At 44.6% G+C, this 13,060-nt stretch overlaps 1 protein-coding gene and 1 long non-coding RNA gene across 2 annotated transcripts; both read left to right on the forward strand.

Moving 5' to 3' along the window:
• Window positions 1–129: 129 nt before the first annotated feature.
• Window positions 130–4,163, forward strand: LOC135515612 (uncharacterized). Its single transcript, XR_010451835.1, has 2 exons — window positions 130–340; window positions 2,422–4,163. It is a non-coding gene; the product is annotated as an uncharacterized LOC135515612 (long non-coding RNA).
• Window positions 4,164–9,998: 5,835 nt separating this feature from the next.
• Window positions 9,999–11,960, forward strand: LOC135515613 (pleckstrin homology-like domain family A member 1). The gene is made up of 2 exons (XM_064939235.1): window positions 9,999–10,660; window positions 11,383–11,960. The coding sequence occupies exon 1, from the start codon at window positions 10,176–10,178 to the stop codon at window positions 10,632–10,634; it is 459 nt and encodes a 152-aa protein (XP_064795307.1). The 5' UTR covers window positions 9,999–10,175; the 3' UTR covers window positions 10,635–10,660; window positions 11,383–11,960.
• The last annotated feature ends 1,100 nt before the right edge of the window (window positions 11,961–13,060 follow it).

Consider the following 13,060-nt stretch of genomic DNA (forward strand, 5'->3'; position numbering starts at 1 on the left):
TCTTAGCCATGGTCCTCACTAACCCACTCCTGTTATGGACCTTAGCCATGGTCCTCGCTAACCCACTCCTGTTATGGACCTTAGCCATGGTCCTCGCTAACCCACTCCTGTTATGGACCTTAGCCATGGTCCTCGCTAACCCACTCCTGTTATGGACCTTAGCCATGGTCCTCGCTAACCCACTCCTGTTATGGACCTTAGCCATGGTCCTCGCTAACCCACTCCTGTTATGGACCTTAGCTAGTTTGTCTGTCTCAGTGTTTAACAGTTTCCTCTTGTGTTCTCCTAGGAGGGTGAGGAGGAGGGAGAGGAGGAGAATGACCCTGACTATGACCCCAAGGTGGGTGGGAGAGCTTACTGTTGATGTTGTCATGACCTAATGTGAGACCAATGATCAGAAGTATCAGATTTCAACATACAGAACAGAATGTGTACCGCTACTCCAAATGCATCATGAACACCAGCCGCCATGATGGATTTTTCTGTCTATATACTACTGCATCCCACGTCGCCTCAGAACACACAGCCTTCGGAACCGTTTCCCTGTCCCCTTGCCTCTAGTGTAAGGGCTGGATTTCCAGGCACACATTAAGCCTTGTCCTGGACTATAAAGCAGTCTACATTTGTGTTTTGGTACACCAAAGTACATTTTATTTCCAGTGGCACGCTGCATTGGCCTTGCAGCACTTCTTTTTGGCTTGACAGAACTGGTAGCAGAAGGTGAATGTTGAACTTTTGTTGCAGATCAAAATGATGCTGCATAACATTTTGCTCAATGACTCTATCGGTGTGATCGAGGTGTTAGTCCAGGACTCGTCTCATTCTGTGTCCTGGAAACTTCTAGAATGAGAGTGATAGTAAAGAGTGGTATTTCTAAATGGTCTCAAAATATCACTTCAAGAACCTAATCAAATACCCTTTTGTGAGCATCTGGTCATGGGGAATGTTTTGTCCACATTTTCTTTTCAATGGAATGCCTTGAAAGCATGTTTCTACTTGCTGTCTACATCCTTACTAAACTGAGACTGCATGGAAATTGAATTCGGATATTAAATCTATTCAGGTTTTGACTTTTAGTGTCATAGCTCTGCATGCCAAAGCTTCATTTGATTTTGTTTGGGTGAATGGGAACAGTACTCCTTCTCTTTGCTGTATAAAGCCTCTTGAATTCTGTATTCTGCCTATTTTTTGCCTTTAATTCATTAATGTTCATCTCCAATCACTTGGCACCTTTTGTCAGCTATACTCTTTAAATTTTTCCTCACTAGGTTTAAGTGATGTCTGTAGAAAATAACCCTCTCCTGGTAGGTACAGCTTGTGAATTGTCAGCTTACCGCACCCCGCCTCCCTCCTGCACCTTTTCATTTTGACACCATTCCTCAATCTCCTTGCACCCCCCCTTCCACCTGCACTTACAACTAACATAGTGGCTTTTTTCTTTTTCCCTTTAACTGTAGTGGGTGATGCGTTTGAGTTCTCTTCTGTATGTTGAAGCTAGTTAAACTTTCCTCCAATTTGACCCTATTTGTCTTTGTACAAAATATTTTGTGAAACACTATTTACATTTGTTTGGAGAAGAATAGATCGTTTGCCACACCTGTTTTGTGGATTTTTATGTTTTTGAGTCTTAAGCCATCGCTCTGTTCATTCTCTCATTCTTCACTTTTGTACTCCAGAGACTGTAGTCTACATCTGGAAGGATGCTTGTTAATTGTCTTTCTCCCATTGGACATGCCTGAATTGTTTGCGTGGGGTGAATCCAAACTTCCACTTCAGTTGTATTTTCACTTGGTCTCCCACTGACATCGATGCACGACTAAGTGAAAGTTTGACTACAGTTGAAGTTCAGCTTCACCCCTCTGTCCTGGAGAGCTGTTGACCCCTGTAGGTCTGTTTATGGCCCTCTCCCTGCATTGCTGCCAATAGACTTGATTAGTTTTCCCTCCCCTGTGAAAGAAAGGCGTCTGTAGGACATCAGTGGTGCAACCCCCCCCCTCCCATCACTGTTATGAGCACTATGGGTTAGTGCATTTACACTATGGAGGTTCTATGCAGCAGTAGTGAAGGCTCTCAAAGTAGTTATTATACATTTTAAAATGTCATATTTAAATTTTGAATATACACATTCCCATCTCCATTGGTGTCTTGGACCCAGCATTTGGGTGGTCTGGGTAGTAACCAACACTGGTCTGATACCAACATTGCCTTTTATTTCCAGTGGCATACTTTAAGAACATACTAGTATGGATTGTTATTGGGTCGCTGTTCAGGAATCTCTAGCCTAAGTGCAAGGATGACATTGCCCTATACCCTGTCAATGTTTGTCTCAAATGGACATAGAAAAATGTCTGAAGCATAAACCTGGTGTGTATGTTCGGTTCTCAGTTCAGCTCTAACGTCCTCTCTTTTGGTCTCTTGCAGAAGGACGCAAATCCCCCAGCCGAGTGCAAGCAGCAGTGAAGGCTGTGGCTTTGAGGATCAACTGCACTGTAACAGCTTCTCAAATAAAACACTTACTTACGCCTTATAATGTTTTGTATTTTTCTTGGTAGAAATAAAAATAAAGGGTTTCAAGATTTTTGTTACAAAAACCTCCTAATATAATGTGAGCAGTGGCTCGATATGCATAGTATTTTACTAGACCCCCACCCCCCCCTGTACAAATAGTTAGAATGCCACAAACTCCCTGAAAGCATGATCTTGTTTCTCTCACTGCTAAACTAGTTTGGGTTCTTGTGAAGTTTTTGTTGTATTGCTCTTGGACAACAGCTGTGGTTAGTCTGCATTGAGGCAGGTGATGAGAAAGCTAACCTATTCCTTTTCCCTCGCGCTACCAAAGTTACCGGTCAGTTCAGGCTGTGAGTTGGAATTCTTTGTCGTTGTATTAGTGGGCCTCGAGCACGGTCAGAGCAAAACACTGCATTTAGTCATGGCTAATGAAAAACTTTGAATCACTGTGCATATTTGGCCACTCAAGCATGCCATTTAGAGCAGGGAAAGTGGTTATTGGCCACTTGTGGGCTGAATCAGTTGTCAATCTAAACATTCCAGTTTGCAGACTGACAGGCATTGGACGTTTGAATGCTCTCTTGGGATGAATATTACCTCGACTACATGGTCTGATTTGTTAAAGAAACAGAACCATGTGTTAGCTGCTAAATTTAATGAGCCGAGTCTGCAACTTATTGGTTTCTATTAAATACTTAGTGCTCTTTCTGAATTTTAATTTGCGTTAGGGGAGTGTTTTTCCTCCAACACGCAGCTTGGTCTTGTCCAGTCACTCCTTAACATTCCAGATGATTTGACGAGGGACAGTTCCAAGGTTTCGCCAGCAGGGGCCACCCCATGCCCAATCTGCTTTAGGCTCTTGTTAGGCCTACAGTTTACTTGTCTTTTCTATAGCACTTTGTACTACTTAGTCATGTATCAGTGGTGTCCTCTGGTTGGCTGTCGGTCCAGTAGCCCTTGTGCAAATCGAAGTGAGCAGTACTTTGGAAGTGGCCGTGTCATACATTGCCCTGACGATGCCCTATGGGCTTTCTCCTGCGCCATGAAACATTTCCCTGTAATACATGATTCTCCCAAGTGCATTACTCTTTAATTTGGGAATCCCACTTGACTTGTGTACTCTGATAGCAATAGGTTCGCAACGGGTTCCCTTCCGAGGAAGAAAACGACCAAATTCAGGCTTGTGTTGGCGTGTGGTTGTGGCTTTTGAGCCTTGTAACTCTGAGGTTAAGCTCGTGCCTGTCTGGTCCCTGAGCATGCGGCTAATTTATCACTGTGAAGGAAAGGTGGCAATGAGTTCTGGTAGAAGTCCTGTCTGACCGCCCTCTGTAGCCAACCCCACCCAGCAGGTCACACTGAAGCATGTAAGAGCAATACTTAGTCAGGGAATGGAAATAAAAGGAAGTAGCTTAAGCCCACCCACCCTTTTCCTTTAGTGGAAACAGTCATGTCGGTGTATGTTGGGTGGTGGTGCCCTCGCTGCTGCCGCTAGTGGAGCTCTAGGGAGTAGGAGATTACGTCTGGACTGTTCTAGGGACGACTGGATTCTGTCTGTGACTCCTTGAGCAGCTGTTGTCAAAGCTAAATGCTATGCTACAAATACTAAATGTACTCAATAACTGTATGTATATTCATGAATAAATTGGTTAAACGTGTTTTGCGTTTGTTCCTTGTCTCTGCAGTGTCAACATGAGCTGCTTGATATTTAAACACTGAGCTCTATAACATTTGTGCAGCTCATTGAGGTGACCAGTTCATTTGTCATATGTACAGACTACAGTAGTTCTCTATTAAAAGTCGACCGTTGGTACACACTGGAAACTGTGAAGAACCCAGCAGCGTTGCAGTCAAACTAGTGCACCTACTACCATAGCCTGCTGAAAGGCTTCACACAATGTCTCAAGGCTTAAATCTTTTTACCCGTGTCCTCTCCTTAATCTACACTGATTTAAGTGACATCAATAAGGGATCATAGCTTTTATCTGGTCAGCCTATCATGGAAAGAGCAGGTGTTAATGTTTCATATACTCTGTATATTGAACAAAAATATGAAAGCAACAATTTTACTGAGTTCATAGGAAATCAGTAAATTGAAATAGTCATTAGGCCCTAATCTATGGATCTCACATGACTGGGCAACGATGCAGCCGGGGGGGGGATTGGACCACCCACTGGTGAGACAATCCGAATGAGTTTTCCCCCACAAAGGGGATTTATTAAATTAGACATAAATACTCCTCAGCACCCCTTTCCCTCAGACGATCCCGCAGGTGAAGAAGCCGGATGTGCAGGTCCTGGGCTGATGTGGTTACACAACGTCTGTGAGGCCAGTTGGACGTACTGCCAAATTCTGTAAACCGACGGAGGCGGCTTATGGTAGAGAAATGGACATTCAGTTCTCTGGCAACAGCTCTGTTGGACATTCATGCAGTCAGCATGACAATTGCACGCTCCCTCAACTTGAGGCATCTGTGGCTGTGTGACAGAACTGCACATTTGGGGGCCTTTTATTGCCCCAGCACAAGGTGCTGATCATGCCGTTTAATCAGCTTCTTGATATGCTACCATTTTTATTTTCTTGGCAAAGGAGAAATGTTCATTAGCAGGAATGTAAACAAATTTGTTCAACATTTGAGAGAAATCAGCTTTTTGTGAGTATGGAACATTTCTGGGTTATTTTATTTCAGCTCATGAAACATGGGACCAACACTAGATTTTGTTTATATTTTTGTTCAGCACATATACATGTACATATACATACACAGTATCTACTGTCTCACCACTGAAATGAAGGGCCAGATGACAGAGCTCAACGGAAGTGCCCATTTACTGTATTCTCGTAGAGGTGAGAGCCAAGCGTTCTACAGATTGTTTTCTCGTGGAGAGGTGAGAGCCAAGCGTTCTTCAGATTGTTTTCTCGTAGAGAGGTGAGAGCCATGTGTTCTTCAGATTGTTTTCTCGTGGAGAGGTGAGAGCCAAGCGTTCTACAGATTGTTTTCTCGTAGAGAGGTGAGAGCCAAGCGTTCTTCAGATTGTTTTCTCGTGGAGAGGTGAGAGCCAAGCGTTCTTCAGATTGTTTTCTCGTGGAGAGGTGAGCCAAGCGTTCTTCAGATTGTTTTCTCGTAGATAGGTGAGAGCCAAGCGTTCTACAGATTGTTTCCTCGTAGATAGGTGAGAGCCAAGCGTTCTACAGATTGTTTTCTCGTAGATAGGTGAGAGCCAAGCGTTCTTCAGATTGTTTTCTCATGGAGAGGTGAGAGGTTGTATGAAACATGTCACAAATACATTATGCTACTTCCTGCCTTCAGAAAGTATTCATACAACTTGGCTTATTCCACATGTCCTGTTAGCCTGAATTAAAAGCGGATTAAATAGTTTCTCTCACCCATCTACACAATATCCCATAATGACAATGTGAAAACATGTTTGTAGAAATTTTTGCAAATGTATTGAAAATGAAATACAGAAATATTGAATTTACATAAGTATTCACGCTCCTTTGCTATGATATTAAATTGAGCTCAAATGCATCCAATTTCCTTTGATCATCCTTGAGATGTCACTACAACTTGTTGGAGTTCACCTGTGGCCAATTAAATAGTTTGGACATGATTTAGAAAGAAGCCTGAAACACACCTGTCTATATAAGGTCCCACAGTTGACAGTGCATGCCGTCCAATGATCTGTCTGTAGATCTCTGAGATGGAATTGTGATGAGGAATATATCTGGGGAAGAGTATAAAACAATTTCTAGAGTGTTGAATGTTTCCAAAAGAAAAGTGGTCTCCATAATTAGGACATTGAAAAATTATGGAACTACCCAGACTGTCTAGAGCTGGCCACCCGACCAAACTGAGCAACCGGGCAAGAAAGATCTTGGTCAGGGAGGTGACCAAGAACCCAATGATCACTCTGACAGAGTTCCTTATCTGAGATGGGAGAACCTGCCAAAAGAAAGGCACATGACAGCATGCCTGGAGTTTGCAGAAAGGCATGTGAAAGACTGAGATAGTAAGGCAAAAGATTGTGGTCAGATGAGACAAAAATGAAACTCTTTGGCCTAATGCAAACCACTATGTCTATAGAAAACCAGACACAGCTCATCACCCTTCTAACACCATCTCCACTGTGAAGCATGGTGGTGGCAGCATCATGTTATGTTATGTTAAAAACCTTGGATCACTGTTACTCTAACTTCATGACGCATATAAGGCCCTGCCCCGCCCCCTTTCGGAAAAGCTGACCACGACTCCATTTTGCTGATACCTGCCATACAGACAAAAACTAAAAAAAGAAGCTCTCACGCTGAGGTCTGTCCAACGCTGGTCCGACCAAGCTGACTCCACACTCCAAGACTGCTTCCATCACGTGGACTGGGACATGTTTCGTATTGCGTCAGATAACAACATTGACGAATACGCTGATTGGTGTGCGAGTTCATTAGAACGTGCGTTGAAGATGTTGTTCCCATAGCAACGATTAAAACATTGCCTAACCAGAAACCGTGGATTGATGGCAGCATTCGCGTGAAACTGAAAGCGCGAACCACTGCTTTCAATCAGGGCAAGGTGTCTGGTAACATGACTGAATACAAACAGTGCAGCTATTCCCTCCGTAAGGCTATCAAACAAGCTAAGCGTCAGTACAGAGACAAAGTAGAATCTCAATTCAACGGCTCAGACACAAGAGGCATGTGGCAGGGTCTACAGTCAATCACGTACTACAGGAAGAAATCCAGCCCAGTCACGGACCAGGATGTCTTGCTCCCAGGCAGACTAAATAACTTTTTACCCGCTTTGAGGACAATACAGTGCCACTGACACGGCCTGCAACGGAAACATGCGGTCTCTCCTTCACTGCAGCCGAGGTGAGTAAAACATTTAAACGTGTCAACCCTCGCAAGGTTGCAGGCCCAGGCAGCATCCCCAGCCGCGCCCTCAGAGCATGCGCAGACCAGCTGGCTGGTGTGTTTACGGACATATTCAATCAATCCCTATACCATTCTGCTGTTCCCACATGCTTCAAGAGGGCCACCATTGTTCCTGTTCCCAAGAAAGCTAAGGTAACTGAGCTAAACGACTACCGCCCCGTAGCACTCACTTCCGTCATCATGAAGTGCTTTGAGAGACTAGTCAAGGACCATATCACCTCCACCTACCTGACACCCTAGACCCACTCCAATTTGCTTACCGCCCAAATAGGTCCACAGACGATGCAATCTCAACCACACTGCACACTGCCCTAACCCATCTGGACAAGAGGAATACCTATGTGAGAATGCAGCTACAGCTCGACTACAGCTCGGTATTCAACACCATAGTACCCTCCAAGCTCGTCATCAAGCTCGAGACCCTGGGTCTCGACCCCGCCCTGTGCAACTGGGTACTGGACTTCCTGACGGGCCGCCCCAGTTGGTGAGGGTAGGTATCAACATCTCCTCCCCGCTGATCCTCAACACTGGGGCCCCACAAGGGTGCGTTCTGAGCACTCTCCTGTACTCCTGTTCACCCACGACTGCGTGGCCACGCACGCCTCCAACTCAATCATCAAGTTTGAGGACGACACAACAGTGGTAGGCTTGATTACCAACAACGACGAGACGGCCTACAGGGAGGAGGTGAGGGCCCTCGGAGTGTGGTGTCAGGAAAATAACCTCACACTCAACGTCAACAAAACTAAGGAGATGATTGTGGACTTCAGGAAACAGCAGAGGGAACACCCCCTATCCACATCGATGGAACAGTAGTGGAGAGAGTTGCAAGTTTTAAGTTCCTTGGCATACACATCACAGACAAACTGAATTGGTCCACTCACACAGACAGCATCGTGAAGAAGGCGCAGCAGCGCCTCTTCAACCTCAGGAGGCTGAAGAAATTCGGCTTGTCACCAAAAGCACTCACAAACTTCTACAGATGCACAATCGAGAGCATCCTGGTGGGCTGTATCACCGCCTGGTACGGCAACTGCTCTGCCCTCAACCGTAAGGCTCTCCAGAGGGTAGTGAGGTCTGCACAACGCATCACCGGGGCAAACTACCTGCCCTCCAGGACACCTACACCACCCGATGTTACAGGAAGGCCATAAAGATCATCAAGGACATCAACCACCCGAGCCACTGCCTGTTCACCCCGCTATCATCCAGAAGGCGAGGTCAGTACAGGTGCATCAAAGCTGGGACCGAGAGACTGAAAAACAGCTTCTATCTCAAGGCCATCAGACTGTTAAACAGCCACCACTAACATTGAGTGGCTGCTGCCAACACACTGACACTGACTCAACTCCAGCCACTTTAATAATGGGAATTGATGGGAAATGATGTAAATATATCACTAGCCACTTTAACTATGCCACTTTGTTTACATACTCATCTCATATGTATATACTGTACTCGATACCATCTACTGTATCTTGGCTATGCTGCTCTGTACCATCACTCATTCATATATCCTTATGTACATATTCTTTATCCCCTTACACTGTGTATAAGACAGTAGTTTAGGAATTGTTAGTTAGGGTACTTGTTGGTTATTACTGCATTGTCGGAACTAGAAGCACACGCATTTCGCTACACTCGCATTAACATCTGCTAACCATGTGTGTGACAAATAAAAATTTGTTTTGATTTTGATTTGATGCTTTTCAGTGGCAGGGCCTGGGAGACTGGTAAAGATAGAGGGAACAATGAATGGAACCAAATTCAGGCAAATCATTGATGAGAACCTGCTTGAAACCACCTTAGACTGTGGCAAAGATTTTCTTTCCAACAGGACAGTGACCCCAATCATACAGCCAAAGTAATGCTGGAACGGCTTCCAGAACAAGAATGTGAAAGTCTTTGAATGGCCCAGACTTGTATCCCGTTGAAAATCTGTGGAAAGACTTGAAGATTGCTGTTCAGTGCCACCCCTATCTAGTTTAAGAGCTTGTGAAAATCTGCAAGGAAGAATGGAGAAAATCCCCAAATCCAGATGTGCAAGCTGGTACAGACATACCCAAGACAACTGAAATCTGGAATCGCTGCCAAAGGTGCTTCTGCATTACAAAGTATTGACTCAGGGGTGTGAATACTTATGTAAATGCAATATTTCTGTATTTCATTATTAATAAATGTATCAATACATTTGCTAAAATTTCTAAAAACATGTTTTCACTTTGTCAATATGGGGTATTGTGTGGGAGATGGGTGAGGGGAAAATATCAATTTCATCCATTTTGAATTCAGGCTGTAACACAAAATGTGGAATAAGTCAAGGGGGTGAACTTTCTGAAGGCATTGTAATACTTGACTCAAGAAATTAATTCGCCTTGAGTTCTTAATTCAATTGTATAGGCCCATTTGATTTCCAAAATACTATCAATATATCATTGATCCTCGCTGCACTGTGCTGGAGAGGCCCTCTGACACATGAGTCCTCTTTCCGCTGGATGTCACTAAGGGGCGGTCCACAAGCTCGAGAAACCCCAATCAAACTGTGCGTATCAGTCACACCAGCGACCGCTGCCGACGGACTAGTATCAAATACCCCGCACACACATCCACGAGTTCCACAGCACATAGTAACCCACTCACTGCAGTGACCATTTCAGCATCCGATGCCTTTACCTCTACGGGCAAGGAGAAGAAGAAGTGTTTGCATTTGCTGAGGAAATTGGGGCGTTTTCTCAAGATGCTGGAGAACGGCGGCAAGGTGCTGAAAGAGGGGCTTCTGGAGAAGCGAAGCGACGGTTTGCTGCAGCTGTGGAAGAAGAAGCACTGCGTCCTCACGGAGGACGGGGTTCTGCTTCACCCGCCGAAGCAGCACGACCACCCGCACCATTACAACCACCACGGCGGCGGAGACACTGGCAAAGTCAAGGAGCTGCACTTCTCCAACATGAAAACTGTGGACTGCGTCGAGAGGAAAGGGAAATACATCTACTTCACCGTGGTCATGTCGGAGGGCAAGGAGATCGATTTCAGGTGTCCACAGGACGAGGGCTGGAACGCCGAGATAACTTTGCAGATGGTGCAATACAAAAACAGACAGGCCATCCTGGCGGTGAAGTCTACCAGACAGAAACAGCAGCTCCTCGTTGTTCAGCTCCCGGGACAGAAGATTATTCGGAGCTCTCCAAACGTTGCGTGACCTGCGCCTCGGACATTCGACGTGCGGTAAGACATCCGAGAGAGGTCTTAGCAGGCTTGATGACTAATTACTACTTACCGCTTAGGGTGGAAATCCTCTGCGGGGAAATTGCTTAAATTCCCCGACAACGTTTGATATTTGACACAAGGCTCAGGATATCAGGCTCACCTACCACATAAACATGGGTTTACGCGCGGCGATGTCGGCAGGGGAAGCTTTGATGCTGTTAAATAAGCATGCATTGTTCCAGATGCTTGTAGCCTCCTCAATTACAGTCACTTACATAAAACATACACTACATTTGCCAATGCAGCAAAGAGAGCTTGCAAATATTATAGGTCTTTACTTTTTGCCTAATTACGTTTTAATGTTTTATTATTCACTATTATTAGGCTACAATTCATTATTATTGGTAGGCATATTATGGTCCAGTTACCAACGGCACTTAATTGTGCCTAAAAACTCGTATTTAATGAAATGGTTTAATATTATATTAATCTTAGAGTAAGGGTTCAAACACTGTCACTGTCTAATAAACATTCTTTGAGACACTCGGCTGCGATTACACAGGCAGACCAATTCTCATCTTTTCCTATTAATTGGGCAAAAGGTCAGAATAGGGCTGCGTGTTTAAACGCAGCTCAAGAAAGCCACGCTATTTATGTTCAGGTGTAGCCTACAGAGGTTCTTCTTCTCCTCGTGTCATGCACTGCCACCACTGAGATGGTCTAATTTATTGTATCCGCAGGTTAATTGGACATTCAGAGGAGGGATCATGGACTCCGGCTGCATCTGCCAGGCCTCACAAAAGGAGCGTCACACCCCGCAGAAAACATCTCTTAATTTAACTGTTGTTCGGTCTGGACAACAGCAGCAGTCTTTTCCCAGTCCTGTTTTTCATTAGAGACTATTTATTTGAGAAAGATGGACACTGATGGACAAAGCTTAGGCCTCTGCTACAGCACAAGTGAAAACAGCTGTATTCTAAGGGGCGATTCTCTGCCACCCCTTCTTATTTATTAGATTGTGTATATATGTTTTTATCTTAACAGTGTCATTGACTAATGTACAGTGTGGTTGTTGCTGGAGTTGAAACTGAAAGCTATGCTTGGAGATTCCGTAGGACAGTCTAATGTTTTGTTATGATTGGACATAAGCCTCAGTATCGTTGTGATCCTGGTGGGATGGTTGATTGTGTTACACCTTTAAGGATGTACTAGAGTCCTTTCCTTTCACTTCTATTATTTCTAGAGTTGTGAGTAGCACATCCTATTGTACAAACATGCCATGATACACATCCTCATTGTTTTATTGAACCAAAGACGTAAACGGGTATAGTTGCATTTTTCCTCCCAAGTGTAGTTGACTGTAAAAATGGCAGGATGCTTCAATGATGAAGGAAATGTTGACAAATCTTTTATTTGTTTGATTTCTCCATAAATCTCACTTTTTGTGATTATCCTCGTGCAGATATGGCCATTTGCATTACAACTATGGAATATGGTTTGACTTTAGGAAGCAACATGTGTCAACGCTGCATATTCTTTTGGGAGTCTTAAATCTGTACAGATTAGAAACTGCAGTCCTTTTCAGTGGCAACTGATAGAAAGGAATCCTCGTGAGCAAACTGGTTGAAAATACATCATTTCAACCAGTTTTGCCAAGAGCAAGTCATTAGGCTAAAAATGAATCCCGTCTTTTCTGAGGAAGCTATGCTGAGACTGACTGTTGAGTTGCCCCCCTCACACCACCCCCAGGTGTGTCAGTGTTGTCCTCACGTTAACCCATGGGTCCTTTTTTACAAAGTTACTGTTATTCAGTTGGTTTTATTTTGATGTGAGAGCTATTTTCATACTTCTGAAATATACATTCCATTTCAAATGAACAGCACCTCGTGTGATTTCCTGCTCTGTAGCGCATAGAAACAGCTTGCGGGGAGAAAATGTGCCGTTTAAATCACCAGCAGATGTGTGTTCAATAGCTGTGTGTAGTGTTGCCTGTCTCAACCCTTCAACAGCCAGTGAACTCTCACCCCTGTTTCCTGGGCTAAATCTAGAAGCTGTTGCTGTTCTGAGAATAATATTTCACCGTCAGCCTTCAGACTGAGACAAACTGCCATCCGTGGCGCGACAACACACGTGTCTCCCTGCCTCTCTCCATTAAGCTAACTCATTTATACTACAGGGGGTGAAAAATGTGGATGACAGTGCCATTTCTACTCATCCGCATGGCATGTTTTGGGGGGGGGGCTGCCAAAAAGGGAGACGACTCTATAACCGCACCACTCAGCACTAACCGCACACATGCCCTCTTGACTACTCAAAGCCACATCAAGCCATGAAGGAGGTGTGAGGCTGGGACACTGTAAGACACCCACCATCCACCCTGCAGGCTTCCAGTTGTGACAGGCGTCCTCTGATGGTGTG

The sequence above is a fragment of the Oncorhynchus masou genome, chromosome 27 (assembly GCF_036934945.1).
Source record: "Oncorhynchus masou masou isolate Uvic2021 chromosome 27, UVic_Omas_1.1, whole genome shotgun sequence".
NCBI lineage: Eukaryota > Metazoa > Chordata > Actinopteri > Salmoniformes > Salmonidae > Oncorhynchus > Oncorhynchus masou.